Raw genomic sequence first — 17264 nt, 5'->3', positions numbered from 1 at the left:
GGTAAGCTAAGAAAAAAGTACAAGGCACTAGTTACCTGCAATTTATCTCTGAAGACTTTTAAAGCAGTATTTTTAAAAGTTCATCCAAGAGCAACAAACTCGGATTGTTTTGGTTTAGGGAGAGCTGTTTTACAGTTCACAAAATGTAAATTATTCTCTTACAAAACTATTCTCTTTACAGCAAAAGAAATCTTGTGTCATTCACGTATATTCACATCTAGTTGCAAGTGGCACGTTAAAGAAAACATTAGCTATTGTTTGAAAACTTGTTTGAATCTTCTTCTGGGGTCATATACCAGTTAGAACAATTGTAAGTAAATAAGATGATATTCCACTGTATACCCCTTCAGTGCGTCACAAATTGATTTGATCATTAAAAGCAAGACTTCTAGTGTAAAACATTAAAACATACTGTTACCTTGCCACCAGATCAAATGAAATTAGAACTATGCTGGTATTAATGGCAATCCCACAAATCAGTCAGGCAATTTATCTAAGCAAGCAAGCAAACAATTACCACTAAATCTGAAAGAAAAAGTAAATACAAACAAAGTCTTGAAACAGTATCAGAGAAAGTTAAATCTTTCCAACATCTATATCCCCACCACCACCTCAAAAAACCCCCAAACAACCCAAACCCAACCTATATAGTCTCTCCTGGCACTTTATTCCACACATCAAAGTATCTCATAACTGTCACTTGTGCCACAGAGGTATGTGTCCAAGTTTGCTGGTAAACTCCTTGCTTATTAATAGGCAATGAAATAATTGAGACAGGAGACTGAAGCACTGTTTTTCCAGGAAGTGCTAAAAAACAGACATGACAATGATTTTTTGACACTATTCAAGCATTTTTATGAAGTAACCCCTGATATGGGCAGTTATGACATACTATCATAATTATTACACTATTCCTCATTGCCATGACCTGGAACCACACCACTCAGCAGTATTTCACTTGTGAAACCAAACTATACAGCAGGCCTGAAAGACCTCGTTACTTCTGCTGGGTCCAGAATTTTCCCAGCTGACATTGAATGTGCTGCTATCTGGAAGCAAGAGATGTGCTTCAATTTTTTCCCCTTTCATTTGGAATATGACATTTCAAAGATTAAAAAAAAAGGAGTAAATACTAGATTGAATCTATGGAACAAGTTTAAATTATAAACTTCCATATTTGTTTCCCACTTTTTTTAACAATGACTCTTTAAAAGTGGCTTCCAGGTTTATCACTTAATAGCAAATCCTGCATGGTGTTTTTTATGCCAGTGTATCTAGGTCACCTTTCTAACTCACATATGAAAAGCAAGGTAAGTGGTTATCTGATGGAAAATTTCATACCAATCTGCAGGTTAAGATGTGTGCATCTAAAATGAAAGCAAATTGCATAATTCTACAGTTTCTCTGATTTTACAATCTTAAGAAAATCTCCCAGAAAATAATAAGTACTTTGCTGGACTTCTTTGATAGTAGACGAGGTCTATTTTTGAGAAATATTCAAAAATATTTCAAAAATTTAAGAGGTTTTACACAATAGTATTAGACCTAGACACGGATGTAATTAAGGAAGAATATGTGCTTTATTTTTTTTAATCCTCTAAAGATGGCTTTCAAACATCATTTTGTACCTACAAGAACAGCCTTATTTAAATTAGCACTCATTGGGTATCTGTGCTTTCAGGAAAAAAGCCAAAATCAGAAATGCACCTCCTAAAACCTACTACAGAACTTAATTACAGAAATTTTTTCCTTAACTTTCACCCTACCATTTAATGCAGTGAAGAACAACGAATGGAAAATACTTGAAGCATATGTGTACAACAAAGGCAAACCCAGTAGAATAGTCCATAAATGACAATACTGAATCAACTCCAGAGTTTTAGTAAAGCCAAGACCTCACTCTCTTCCTCTTCACATCCCACTGTCAGATACAAATCCCTAACGACACAGACTACAAGTTTTGAGGCTGGCTGAGAAACCATTTATCTCTTAGAAAAGGTCCAAAAGCCCGATCATTTGCAAGTGCTGCCATTTCACTTTGGGACTAAAGTAGAAGGGAGTTCCTCAGTCACTTCACAGCACTAATTCACCAACTGAGCTACTCTTTCTGCACTGCAGTTTAGCAGTTTCTGAAACTAATGCATACATTCTCACAGCAAGTTTTTACTTCAATTTGTTACCAGTTTCTCAAGAAGATTGTCCAGAAGTTCTGAACACCATGATGCCCTAAAATAACAAAGGCACTAAGTGAATCTGTGCTTTCAAGTGTTTCTTAAACTGGTATTTGGAGTTTTTCCAGTTCATTTTATTTCAGTGGTCTAAGGGAAGGTTAAACCATCGTTCACTGAATCGTGTATTTCTGTTCAAAACCATCTTAGAGTTTCTTTATGCAACAACAATATGCAACATGTTCTTTACACAAAAACATTCCTATTTGGAAAGATCAAATTGCCAAATCTGCCTTTTAAAGCTTTCCTCCAAAAATTTCACAGGCTAAGACTGTGACTTGAAGCAGTAATACCTACTCTAGTAGTGAAACAGTCATAAAAATGTGGGAAATAAATCCAAGGTTTCAGTGAACAAACTTGAAGGGGAAAATATCCCCGTCGTTACAGAGAAGTATCCTTCACCAAAAGACAATCAGTAACAATAACTGAATATGAAGTAATTCTGAGGTGCTATCAGGAAAGCTTTTATTCATCATCTGTGCTTCAGCATATAAAAGGATTAAGCAGCAATAAATTAAACAGGTGATTGCCAAGCAGTCTGACCAGCAAGGCAGCTGTACTAGTTTATAGTTCCCTTCCTGACCAGCCTGCCGATTTATGACTCCTCTAAACGGACTTTCAACCTTAGTTAAACACAACTTGTGTTAATATGACCTAGTAAGAAATCTATCCCAGAATCTATCTGATTCATAATACGATTTCATTTTCTCTACTTTGCTACTACATTTAAGTTTTTCTCTGAAAGAATGAAAAAAGTGGGGAAAAAAAATCCACATCTCTTACAACTCTGGAAGGTGCTCTAGTTTAATGGCATTGCCATATATTAAGAGATTACAATATGAATCGTGTCAAGTCAATGCATGACCAGATAGATGTCTCACAAGTTTAACTAATATCCCTGAAACACATTTGCAATATGATTTTAAGGTCAGTGGAAAGTATGCTATTCTGAAAGATGTTTATAAGAAAAATGTCTAAGAAAAGGGGACTTTAAAAGTATTTAACACACAGATAAGGTCTTTATTAAATTTTAATAAAATATTCAAAGATTAAGCAAACATTTGTGATCACTAAGGATGTCAGATTCATTTTACTTCTTACCATGATGACTTGTATCACAGTAGCAGCCTCTCAAAAATGGGACAATAACTGAGAAAGCAGTCTCACTTTTTTAAACAGTCATGTAAGTGCTTTTCAAATCACTATGAAACTACATCACATATGAGACCAAAATTAAAAAAATAGTTTCCAGGAAACGCCAGTGGAACTGTAGCTGGGGGAAAGTCTGTGCGTGAAACAAGTCATGCCCTTGTGACTTACTAATGGACTTTATGGAAATACTTTTCTCAAAAAGTTAATTTTATACTAGGTACTGGAAGTGACCTGGCTGTGAAATAGCTGAAAAGCTGAAGACTGATGTCACCCATTAATTGCTACACTAAACTGACAGGCTATGTGCAGCTAGGGTCACAGAACCCCAAGACCATGTAGATGTCAGAAGGAAGATGCACCTTTGCAACAGATTTGGAACAAGGCTGACTTCAGCCCAGCCAGCACAAGACCAGTGAAGAGCACAGTCACATAACCCTATTCTGGAAAAGTAAAAGCATTTGCATAGTCAGCTTCAGTCATATTTCTAACAACAAATACTATGTGAACATTCAGATACAGGACCCAAACTGTATCTCTTTGAACAACGCAGATAGGGAAGGTCAACACTTTCAGAAGACAGCCTTCCCATCTACTTGCTTAATACATCTGGGTTAAGCATTAGCCAGCCAGCCATACACCTAGACAAAGTTAGAAGCAAGCTCCTGTATGAATATGGAATAGCACAGCTCTCAATTATTATATCCTGACTGCCCATTCGCAGCTTCTGCAGGCCTAGTGTAGTTAAACTGAAAGAGTTAAACATTTTAAATCCTTTAATTATTTGGAGTCACTAAAATCTATAAGTATACAGTAACCCAACAAATCCTTATCAAAAGTAACCATGGTAAGAACTAGCTACACTAGCCACTTCCCTTGTGAGAGCCAGCTTTATCCCCTCCCAGTTATAAAAACATGCCATTTATTTGAACATGGAAAGGGAGTAACAGTGCTAGACCCACATTGTCTCATTTCCCATTTCCTTTTAGGTATCAAAATGCAGACTTGTCACAACCAGGCTCAGAAATGCAATGAATCTGACACCGGGCCTTCAGGGGAGAAAGTGAGATGTTGGTTCTCTAAAGTGAACTTAGAAGGGGGGGCGGAAAAAGCAAGTTCTGCATAGTATTTTTTATTTTTTGAAAGTGATAGTAAAGAAACCTGAGGAGAGACTAGATAGACTGTTACTGACAAACACCAAAACCTTGCCCAATTATAACTATAATGAAAACTTTGCGTTTATGGTTCCACATTAATTATTTGTGGTTTCGAGCAAAAAAAAGTTTTAAAAGTTTCTTTAGGGCAAAATCCATAGGCCTGCTTTGTGCCTCCACAAAATCATAAATTTATTTGTCATCATGTTTGCTGCACAAGAAAGTATTTTGAAATACAGAGGTACTGGTGTCTCCTCCAGAGATTAACTGAAAATACTTGATGGAAAAAGGAACCTGTCCTTAAGGTACCAGTTCCTGTAACACAAGCTGTGTTCTCCCCACAGAGGGGAGACAGAGCACAGCTGCTCCCAACTAGTATAACCGGTAGAGCTCCTTTGCACAGATGACATTTCACAGGTCTGAAAATGCTGCAACTGCATAAATCAGTCTTCCATCTGTTTTTGGCTTTGCTCCTATCCAGTTTACTTACTTACTAGTTGTGTAAATCAGGGAGATATGTAGCCCTTTTGGCTCTATGATCAGAGAAACTTAATGTACATTTTGTACCAATGGTAACTGGAAAAGGTAAGTTTGTTCAGTGGTCTTTCCCTTACATTCATTGGAACAGAGTTGGATTATTTCCCAATAACCCAGAAGAAGCAAACGGAGTATTTTTTCAAAATTTTATGGCTCCTTATGTATAGCTATTCATAGTTAAAAAGGTCCTAAGTCTAGTAAAGAAAAAAAAGGAGAAAAAAATACTATTATTCTTTTTGTCAACTTTCACTGTTATATCCATTGAAGTTTTAATCATTACGAACTCACCATTTTTATGTATTTCACAAATCAGCATGTACTAAAACACTACCAGCACGACCTACGAAGAAGCAACCCAAGAGTGCTAAACATAAGTAAATGGAAATACACATTTATCTGTGGAGATTGTTAGAACCAGGTCTTGCATTTTGTAACACATACTACACTACCAGATCTTGCATCCTTCTTCTTCCAAGATCAATAAGGACCTGGTGCCTGAAGCAGAGATGCTCTACCTCATTATCCTTATGAGTCCCATACCAAGTTTTATGTAGCTGTGGGCAACAAGACACACAGCACTTACATAGTCATTGTGAGTACAACAGGTTTTATGCTAGCATTGCCCTGCTGCCAGCAGCTTGATAGAGTTGATGAGCGGAGAAGCTTCACTCAGAACCCTGCATGAGACAAGTAACTCCAAGGTGGGCATAGTGGTAATTCAGGTCCTGATTTTCCTCTGAACTGGGATTCATGTTTTGAACAAAACCCAGATTAGAGAAGTTCCACCTGCTCAGTGATAAATCTTGCTTTATTTCAGCCTAAATCACCAATACCACAAATGAGACAGATACAAAAGAAGTGAACACTTGTTCACAAAGAATACCAATAAAGCCTATAAAGCTCTACCATTGCATAAGGGATTTACTAGAGGCTCACTCACAAGATTAAAACCTGTATTTTTGTTTAAGTCCCAGCTATTTACAGTTATTTAGGTCTCAACTACTTTTGTACATGCGAGTACTTTAAAGACATTGGATATACTTATGCATACATCTAAGCTGCTGCCTGGAAAGAAATACTTTTAAATTTGTCAATTCAGAAAGAGTCAGAGATCCATTTTGATGAAGCTCCTAAGGAACCTGTCTACGTGGTAGAAGCTGGTAGATTTCCTACCAGTGCCCCTTGCTAGCTCCTAGGCAGTTCACCCTGTGGGCTGAAGGAAAGCCAAAAGCCTTAAAGTTCTGTCAGTGCTCTCCCCTGCAGTCTTGATTCCCAGGGTGTACAAGTGGCCTGCCCTGGCACTAGACCCTATATTCCCATTTGCAGTCAATTTTAAAATACAGTAATGTAATTAATACATAGCTGATTTAAAAATGTTGAAGCAACTGTCCTTCTCCACTTGGCCTTCCTGAGCATCCTCACTAGTGGCAGAACTGTAAAATGCTGCCACAAACATGTGGCTCAGAGCAGGTCAGAACAAGCAAACGGCAGAGCATACTAATTTTCTGCTGAGGTACTAAGGGGAATTATATACTTCAGCATATTTACCAGGACAAGATGGTTTACCATTGTACCTGAACATGCTGGAACTTAACTACATGCGTAAAAAACAAAACTGAAGATACAGCAGCACTGTTCCTCTTACCATACGTGCACGTAACTTTCTAAAGAGCTGATCTATACTTCAAAATTTTCCATGTTAATAACTAATTTCAAGACTACAAATGAGCTTAGAAATATGGACATTAAACAGCTTCATTAGTTTAATATAAATTAGAGAAAATAGAGGAAAGATTTGGTTAAAGACAGTACCTTTCTGAGAAATGCCAGAGTTTTTACAAACATTTGTGAAGTTATTAGTAAACTTATATAGAGTATCCCAAGAGCAACTGCCAAGGAAAGTGACTGACACTGATGTATTTGGTACAGACAGTAAACATTTGAATGAGATGTCATCAAGACCTTTCTCATGGACATCTCATATGGCAACTTTCAGCTCAAAGCCTTAGAAAGATTATTTTTATTTGCCTTCAGAAAGGGAAGTCCAGCTTCCACTGTATAAAAGAAACGTAATTTGTAGCAGAATTTAGGAGTGCAGTCTGCAACTTTTTTTGTGGACAGAAAAAAGGTTGGCCTGAAGTTATGAGCACCCCAGGTACAAGGAAACACTTTACATTTGTTTGTTTTACTGATCTGCTGCTTTCTAACCCTTTCTCCCCTGTTTTCCATTCTCAAGAATCACTTGGGCCCATCTGGCTTTGGAGTACCTATACAAGGAAAAAGCTTTCTTTTTAAGAATTGAATTCTTCACTACCAACAATATAGCTGAAATGAGTGACAACAGTAACCATTTTGAAGGGAAGCATGCTGTTCTGTAACAGATGCCAAAAGCAATGATCAGGCATTACACCACCATAAACCACTGGAGCAATTCTAAATTGCCCTGTATCACCTAAGCCAAACACTCTGTCAATCGTTAACAATTCTCCTCACTCAGCTTGCCGAAGATATCAGTGTATGTTGGTTTACAATACTGAACACATCCTTACAACATGAAAGCACCTTACAACTTTTCACAGATGGAAGACATCTTAGTTTAATCCGAAGGATTTTATTACTCAATTCTCTGATGGGGATTACCTGCCTTATTCCCACAAAAAAGGCAGTCTGAGTGTCAGTCCGCATGTCAATCTTGACAGTGAGAGAAACCAAACAGATCAGTCATCTAATCTTTTCTGTATCAGTTTGGCACAGTACACGTCTAAAATGACAACACTCAAGACTATCTGCATTGCTCTCTGCCAGAGACCTGCATGGCTTAAGGAGTTTCATTTCATGCTCTCTTGCACACAAGGCCAGGATGGGGAGGGAGCTCCTTCTCCCTTTTCCAGTAATACTGGCTTAAAACAAATACAGAGAACAATCCGCATGTCTTTAAAACCTCTTCCCCATGCACCCCTGCTCTTCTCCCCAAGAGCCTCTGGGCGGGATATGAAACATGCAGTTGCAACCCACTGTAAATTCTTGTCAGGGGAAGAAACTGGAACTCTCGATTCATTTTAGGAATACGTCTGAAGAAGGTGTCAACAAGCCTGAGTGGAGCAGAATATACCAGCACAGGAGATCCTGGACCTAACCTTGAAGGTTCAAAGAGAAAGCTAGTTCTGTTGGTTAAAGTGACCTTGCCAGAAGCCACTACTGCAGGGTAGGCAGCGAAGAGCCTAACTGCATGTGCTTGGCAGCACAGAATAACTAGTTAACACAATTATCATGGAAAACCCAACAGAAAGCCCAGTGCCCTGGTGCTTCCTACAGGCTGGGGCATCCAATGTGCCTACAGAGATCAGGGAACATGTTGTATTGAGCTGTTCATTACAAATGAATGCAGAACTTAGTTTAAAACCCAGCAAAATCATGTCTGTTCTATATTTACAGGACAGCTCATTTTCTGGAATGATACTGAAATAACTTTTTAAAAATAAACCTATGTATATTAATACAGTTTTAAGAGAAACTCCATCCAGCTTTCCCCCATGTAAAAAAACAGCTGTACCCATTTCCATTTCAAGTCTGAGCGTTAATACTACTATAGAAGTCATCACTTACATTTTATTTGCATGAATAATCCAACAAAATTAATAAGCAATACGAATCTTTAATATGGGAGATCCTTTCCAAATTTTTAAGAACACCTTAGCATTGTTTCAGTGAGCTTCCGTGCTAGTCACAACTGTGATATTTTCTCACATTAGGCAAACAAATCTTTAGTCATAGGCTAAGCATCTGCAGATGCATTTACTTTAGTGAAATAACAAAAATTTCAGATGCACTTTATGGGAATTTTATGTATTTTATGGGAATATTTAAGATACTGATTACATATCTGGTGGTAAAGTTAAAACTTGCAACAAGAGAAGAAATTTTAAAGGAATATTAGTATCATACCTGGCAGCTCTGCAGTCCAAAAACTTGGAAGTAAAAAAGTGTAAAATATTGATAAACTTAAAAAATTGACTACACATGAATTTTCAAAGCACATATTCAGCAAGAAATTCAGGTACTGTCATAATTTACAGCAATTAGAATATTTTTTTTTTAACCATGACAATAAACAAACACTTGTCTTCTAGAGTGTATTAATCTGACAAGCTCAAACCCTACATGAACTGCAAACTGGAGGTCACTGCATGTTTCACCACACATTTCAGATACTTGCATTTTGTATGTCTCTCCAGACCCAGAACAGGTAAATGTTAACTGAAGGGAATGGGAAGACTCTACTATCCACTGAGCTTTGAGGCTTCCCTTGTAAAGAATATGAATAATTACTAAAACATAATTCTGCAGGCATTTATTGGCAGTAGAATGGGAGGTAACGCTGGTAATTTGTTTAAACAAGCAAAACTGTTTCTCAATTTGGTATTACCACAAATTTGTTTTTGTTTTGGTTTTTTTTTTTTTTTTTTTTTTCCTTCAACACTTAAAAATATTTACATCAAGCCCTTTCAGTAACCCAAAGGAACAATCCTGAAGATACAAGCATGACAGTAATACAGGACATATACAAAAATCCTCAGGGTGTAAGAGGGTATTTGAGAGAAATAGCTAGTGAAATGAAATGCATATCCATGGGCAAAGACAAGGAGCATTATTTGCGTACCTTTGAGAGTTAATTACCAGCTCACAAAAGACCTGATCATCATGGCTGACAGCTGAGCAAAGACTCATTTCAGTTTGCTCAAAAGCAAGATGACTCAATGCTCAAGAAGAGGATGAGAAAGAGCTCAGAAAACAAGATGTCAGGTGTGGCAAGATGTCAGTGTGCTCTAGCAGATGCGACTCACCTTTCCAGCAGTCTACTCCCACCTTCCACAGTGACCCTGGGTAAATTACAAGGAGCTGTAGTATCAACAGCAGTATGAAAACTATTGATGATAAATACTAGGGAAGAATCAAAGTCATCTGGCAGAATGTTAGCAGCCATGCCACTACAAATGAGAATATTAGGACAAGAGTTATGAGAACAAACAGTATTATGTTAGATTTCCATGAATTATGTGAACGGTTTACACCTCAGGGACACAAAAGAAATACATGGAGACAATGTGAAACAAAGGTAGACTGACTGGAATGCCAGTTTAATCTCATGGCAGAGAAACAGGAATACTCAATGACATTCTAAGCTTAACAAAAAGGAAAAAAACCCACTTTTTGCAAACACCTTCAAATCCTTAATCATCAGGTGCTGAGCACTATCAAAAAATTGGACGTTTCTGAGCAAAATGGAGAGGGAGTGATGGCTCCATCAGCTTTTATTAAGACAATCTGAAAAGTGTTTCATCAGCTTCCAGACAGAAGGTAAACAATTACCTATTTCAAATGACTCTTAAGTATCAACTAAATAGAGCTGCTGTTTTTTCAGGACATTTTTCAGCCAAGATCCAAAACTGATTTTCAAAAAAAAAAAAAAAAAAAAAAAAAAAAAAAAATTCACACACACTAAACTCCACACAACAAAAAACCAGAACCCAAACAAACCAAAAATCCCCCCAAACCAAGAAACAACAACAACAAAAAAAACCATGCCTCAAACATATCTTATAGGAAAAAAAATAATCAAGACTATTCACCACCAAGCAGGATTCTCCAGTTCTGCAGTGTGGTGAGACAGGAAGTCAGAAGCCTCTTGCAGGCAACACAGCCTCTAGGTAAAGATAAAAAGGGAGGGAAGCAATAGAAAGCAACTTTGCACTTAACTACATTCTCCTAAGTCACCTAGAGACAAGCCCTCTTAAAGGCTTTCTGTCCACTTTGCCTCAAGCAAAAGAATGAACTGTAATTCTAGAGTTTTGAGTAAGAGCAGAGCTGATAAAAAGTAAAGTAAGACGACCCTTGGGTCTATGCAGAGAATCCTCAGAGAACACCAAGATTAACATTAGAAACTCACAACTCAAACCAGATCCCTTCTCTTATCATCACTGCTGCTGAAAACTAGCTTTACAAGTTTGTTTAAAGAACAGCTACATGGCAACGTATAATTTTTATTTTAAACAAGCTTAAGCCAAGTTTCACCAATACTGGAAGCCAGCAAAAGCCAACAGAAGCATTCCCACAGTCACCCCACACCCAGCAACTCATTTCCAATCCCACCTCATCCTCCCCTGCACCAGGATAAGCTTTTGCACAGCTGCACCGCTACCTTTACTCCAAACAACAATAAATGCATTAGCACACTATAAAATCTCATGAAGTTCAAATCCATCCTACAGAAGGAAAATACTTATCTTCAAATCTTGTACTCTCCACGGTTGACCTTTGGGTAAGGCACAACAGCACACAGGTATTGCACTGAGCAGTACTCAGACTCCACTGAGTGACAGTGGAGACCAAACCTTTATTATCACTAAATCCAATGAGACAAAAAGCTCCAGATTAGTTAGTTACAATCTATTTAACTTTGCATAGGAACAAAGAAACTGCCATACCAGATCAGACCATTTAAGCAGAACCCTACCACTTGCAATAACTAAGAGTGATAAAAATCTGACACAGTAGAGGGTGATCCTCTTCCAAAAATACTCTCAAGCCACAGAGCACAGAAGAGGTAGGAAGTGAATTTTCTCTCACAGTAGTATCCAGCTCTAACTGTAAGCAGAAAAACTGGTAGCTTATTTAAGCAGCCAGTTAAAAATATCCAGTATTATGGGCTTGGTTAAAACACATAAAATTGTATTTTGCCCTAGCTAAGAATAGCCAAGATCAATAATCAGCTGTATTTTTTGCCTTAGCTGTATTTTGACAACACGAACAGAGAAAGTTACTGTAGTTTGAGTTAAAAAAAAAAAAAAAAAAGGACAAATCAAACCTCGGCCACACACTCTTTCCCTGTACAGGCTCTCCCTCTGCTCCCACCCCATTGTCCAGTCTAGGGCTCTGTTAAAGCATTCATGTTGTCCTTTGAAAGTCACCAAAGGTGCTACAAATTGATAAGCAGACCTAAAGCTGACAAGCTTTTTACTAGTATGTCTGCACATACGGTCAAAGCTTCAGTTTCACAGTGTGTCTTTGGTGTCTCTAGCAGGCATCAAACAACAACTGCAGAAAATACAGTACAAGTAAGTATATACGAAGTTTGCCTTACAGCTGAACTGTCTGATAAGTCTGCCATATCTAGCATACATTTTCAAATTCGGACACAATTTTCACATAAGTCACACAGTATGTGATTACTGTATGCAGAGGACATGAATTGCAGCATTTCCTGTTTTTCATTTTTACAAAAACATAGTTATGGTAGTATAACTAATCCTGTACTTGAGGATATAATAAGTTACCTACACCAACTTCAGACACAAATAAACATCACTTAAAGGGTCTGAATGTTTTAAAAGAACATTGTTAAGGTCACAGAGAAGGAGTTACATTTTGCCTTCACGGATTTCCCTCAAGTTATAATAAATCATATTACAGTTATCACTGGACTCACTGTTTGAATCTTTTTATATAAAACAAATCAATATACTGTCAGTACAGATATGGGATAAGAGGTCTGAACTGCTTTATGTTGAAGCTGCATTTCCTAGCAAAACAACTCCCTCCTCCTCTTACAGCAATATAAAAAGATAGCTTACGATGTTCACAGCTTTTAGTGAAAATATTTGCTCTACCACCATGAGAAGCAGAACGCATGAGAGATTAAAGAAAAAAGGTAATATTTACATTTAGGACTTAACAGCAGAGTCAACTGCCCTTCTCAGCTTCATTCTGAAATGCATGCAGGTCTTCCAGCATAAACAGAAAATTTAAAAAGAAAGTAACTGTAATACCAAAGAGACTGATAGGGGCACTTCGGAGCAAGAAAAGTATCTTCTAACTAACAGTAGATCTTTGCAGGAAAGTACAAATACTGTATTTAAAAACAGAACAGAAAACCTCCACATAATACATTATTTAGATTATGTCCTTCAGTTCATCTCTTAATAAATGTCTGGGCAACAGCTGCATGCACAAATTTAATGTGTAATACGCTGTTATCTCCACACAAATTAACCTCCCTCCTTCGGCTAGAACAAGTAAGTTAGTATTATTAGTAAGGGCAAAGAGATGTTTTAAATTCTTGATATGGTCTGAAAAATTAGTACTTTGTCTGTTTACCAGTAACACAACATAGAGAATTACTGAGATACTCTACATGAGCATTAATACGCTACTTCTGAAGAACGATCACCATTAACGCTGCCATGTATTTTCAACTGTACTTATAATTTCAAAATAGACTATTTCAGTAAAATTCTAAAGAGAAAGGCACTTGGCATTTAGTATTCTCTATGATTTACTAATGTTTCCAGTCAAATGCCAAAAGGCATTTAGGAGAAGGGTTTTAACTTGTACACACACTCAAAACACTGACCTGTCCAAATGCAGGTACTTAAAAGTAAGCAAAATTGTCCAAGTGAAAGGAAAAAATTCCACAGCTGCTCTGTCATTGCTGCTGTGGGACTAACTAGCAAGGATGGACTCAGTGTTTCAGCATCAATATACGGACCTTCCGGAACCCCTAATATCAAGTCTAACTCCAGCTTGCTGTCACTATGAGACTCTCAGTTGTTTTAAATGTGTTCTGACAGCGATTCTCCATTTTCCTTGAAAGCCATAAAACTGATTATAATCATATTATGAGATAGTGCATTATAATTTCATTGATAGAGACAAAGATGGTACTAAGAGTCATAAAAAGACAAGTTACTCGCTAAAATTCATACATTATTTCCACCCTCCCCAACACCTAAAATTTCCCACTAATCCTTCTGTAAGTACAGCGGCATTTCTTAACTGTTACAGCCACACCGTATTAAGAATTTTTACACTTCCCTAGAAATAGACCAAAACCTATCTGAATTGCTGATAATACATATAAGCAGGACATGGTCTAACAAACAGTTACTGCTATAGTAGTCCCAAGGTAAGTCAACCTGTAAAAAAGTATCCTTGAGGTTTAACTGACACAAGACACAATGGAAAATAATACAAGTCATGTGCCCAAACTGGACCTAGATTTCTTATGAGGTTTAATTAGACAGACAAACTGTAAGGCAGCACTAAAGTAGGTCCTTGGATGTTAATAAATCCTTAAACTACACATTCCACATCATGTAGAACCTTACAAGAAATCCATATGACCCTGCCAACTTCATCAAAATTACACCGTCACTACTGCAGTGCCTTCCCACGCAGAAACCAGTGAGACCTAGCAAATGCATGGTAGAGCCGAAATGTGCTCTCAAGTACTTAAACTGCTTCACCACAGGCACGAGTTTGCTTTCATCCTGAATACTTCTACACATGTAAAATCGGCAGAATGCAGACAGTTCTAGAAGACTTCAAGAAAACAGACTTAGCAAATAATAGGTATGGAGGAAAAGTAGGAGCTAAAAACACCGGGGCTCTAAATGAAAGCACTGAAACGTATCACCTAGACTAAAGCACCACAAAATTACTTTCTCTTGGAAAAATAGAGGGCATTACGTTTGAAAGCCTTCCTTCCCCTCCTTACGAAGAATTAAGTAAATCACTTCTGCAATATCACCATGCTGCAAATCGGCATCAGACTTTAGAGAAGTCCTTTTTGGAAAAAAAAAAAAAAAAAAAAAAAAAAAAGACTCGATTTTGTGCAGCAAAGTGCCAGGACCGCGCAGGAAGCGCTCAGGTGCTGGGCGAGCGCCCGGCCCGCGGCGCAGCCCGCGTCCTGCCCGGCACCGCGGGGGGGCCCGGGGCTCCGCTCGCCCCACCGGCCGGACCCCGCCGACACCCCCAGCTCACACTTCAAAGCCTTTCAGCACTCCGGCCCCAGTCAAACACAAAAGCACCCCCGCAAACCCGCACGCCAACACCCCCCCGCCCCCGCCGCCGCTCCGCTCCCGCGCAGCCCGACCCGCTCCTCCGGCTCCCGCGCCGCTGACAGCTGCGGCCGGCCGGGGGGGGGGGGGGGGGGGTGAGGTGGGGGAGCAGCGCGTCCCGGCGGCCGCCCTTCCCCAGCCCACGCACCAGGTGCCCCCACGCCGCAGGGGAAGGCGGCGGGGCGGTCGGGCGAGGGCTGCTCGCCGCGCCCCAGCCCTGCGCTCCGCGGGCAGCTCCCGCCGCCCCCGCATCCGCTGCCGGCCCGCGGCCAGGCGGCGTCCGGGCGCCCGCGGCGGGGGGGGTGGGGTGGGGGCCGGGGGAGAAACGGGGCGCCGCGGCGCACCCGGAGCCCTCCCCGCCGGAGCAGCCCCGCCGCTGTCACCCGTCCGCCGCCCGGGGTCGAGCCCTGCCCGCCCGCCCACGCTTCCCCCCCCCCCCGCCTCCCGGCCGTCCCCTCACCTCGCAGGGGGAGACGGCTCCATCCTCCGCCCCGCGGCGGGGTCGGTCCCCGTCGGGCTCCCCGCCGGCAGCGGCTCCAGCAGCTCGGCGCAGCGGCTGGGGGAGGCAGCCGGGCTGGCGGGGCTGGAGCGCGGCGGCCCGGGCAGGTAGTGGAGCAGCAGTGCCTCGGGGGGCTCCGGCGAGGAGGAGGAGGAGGAGGAGGAGGCGGCGGCCGGGGCGGCGGCGAGGAAGAGGGGCGCCTCGGGCAGCCGGTCCAGCTCCACGCTCCGCACTTTGCGCAGCTGCTTCCGCCTCCAGTCAGAGCGCTGCTCCCGGCAGCCGCCGCCCGCCTCCCTCGGCAGCCCCCCGCCGCTCCCGGCGGCACTCCCCGCGGCCGCGCCGCCCTTCAAGCTCCCGCAGGCGGCGGCGGCGGCCGCCTCCCCGCCGCTGCCCGAGGATAATCCCGACGACGAGGTGCGATTCCCCGCCGCCGCCGCCATTTTCTCTGGCGGGTCACATCGGGCTCCCGAGGTCCGGGGGGGGGAGCCAGCACTCCCGCCCGCTGCGGAAACAGCGCTGCTTGCGCAAACGGCGCAGGGTGGGGGGGGGGCGGAGGGGGGGGGGGCGGGACGCGGGTGCGGATTGGTGGCGGCGGGCGGCGCGGGGCGGGGCGGCCGCCTGTAGGTGCGGCGGGGCGGGGCGGGGCCGCGAGGCGCCCCGCCCCTCCCCGCCCGCCCCCGCGCAGGTGTCGGCAGTGGGAGGGAGCCCCGCCCGCCGCCGCGCGACGCGCCCGCTCCTCAGGGGCAGCGCCCGGGCCCGGAGCGACGCCCCCGCCTCCGCGCGTCCCTTCCCACCTGTGGGAAAGCGGCGGCGGGTCTCCGGCGGCCCCCGGGGCGTGGGGAGTTGCCCTGCGCGGAGCTGAGGCACGGGGAAGCCCTTCCCGAAACAAGGGCTGGCGCCGCCCCCCGCCGCAGCTCGCGGTATCCCAGTCTGTGTGCCCCCCCCCTTTTCCCCAGCACCCCCGAAACTTCCTCAGGCGACGTGTCCCCCCCCCCACCCCCATCCCCGGGAGCCGGCCTCGGCGAGGGGGAAGTAAAACGCCTGCGGTGCCTCGTAGCGCTGCCGCGAGCCGCCGGGAACGCGCGGCTGCGCCCGAGCTTACCTGCTCATGCCTCTCTGGGGTTAGCGCGAAACTCGATGCGCATCCTCGCCTGCAGCCCTCACGCGTCCTTCTCCGGGCCGCCCTCACTTGGCCGGCGCCGCTTCACCCGGCCGCAGATACTTTCCCATCTCTGTAACTATTTCGAAACGCTAACGCCTTCTCGCAGCACCCCCGTTTCCCTCCGCGCATCGAGCTCAGACGATAGCCTGCCACATAATACCCACCGCTGCGGCTGTTTCCCAAGAGACTGGGAGAGAGAAGAAAGGCAGGAGACTCATCACATGACCCGAACCTTGGGGAGGTCCAAGTAAAATTTACTCCTCGCCTAGATTTCCACTCGACCACAATTGGATGGTTTTGCTTTCAACCTCCGAGCTGAGGGGAAGGGACTTGAAATTTTGCAAGAACAGAGGGGTGTGCGTTGCTGTGCAGAAAGGTGCTGTTTTGCTGCCGTTAAGCAAGCCCACCTGTTTGAATGCTGGCAGTCTGAGAGAAGGAAAGGAAAACTAAATGTTGCTATGCATACCAGGTTGGTGTCAGGATGGTGTGAGTTTGGATACATTAGAAGTCACACAATTCAAAGCACTTTTATTTGGCTGAATGTCTTGAGCTTATTCATCAGAATTTGCTGTGTATTCCCCCAAGTGAAACATTAACTAATCATCTTGTTAAGGATTGTTAGTATGGTCACTTTGCTGG

At 42.5% G+C, this 17264-nt stretch overlaps 1 protein-coding gene across 3 annotated transcripts in view; it reads right to left on the bottom strand.

Annotated features, from left to right (window-relative positions):
* The window catches only part of MAP3K1 (mitogen-activated protein kinase kinase kinase 1), a 61423-nt gene extending 44431 nt beyond the window's left edge, over positions 1–16992 (bottom strand). The window contains exon 1 of one of the 3 annotated variants that reach the window (XM_033009063.2): positions 16566–16992. In XM_033009063.2, the coding sequence (XP_032864954.1) occupies positions 16566–16573 (8 nt within the window). In that variant the 5' untranslated portion in view covers positions 16574–16992. Of the gene's footprint in view, positions 1–15424; positions 15951–16565 lie in introns of those variants that run through there. The other 2 variants (XM_042804552.1, XM_042804551.1) reach the window with 2 other exon arrangements.
* Between the last annotated feature and the right edge of the window lie 272 nt (positions 16993–17264).

Source organism: Tyto alba, unplaced genomic scaffold (genome assembly GCF_018691265.1).
Source record: "Tyto alba isolate M040663 unplaced genomic scaffold, T.alba_DEE_v4.0 Super-Scaffold_42, whole genome shotgun sequence".
NCBI lineage: Eukaryota > Metazoa > Chordata > Aves > Strigiformes > Tytonidae > Tyto > Tyto alba.
The sequence above is the reverse complement of the archived record's forward strand: the minus strand, read 5'-3'. Positions and strand labels throughout refer to the sequence as shown.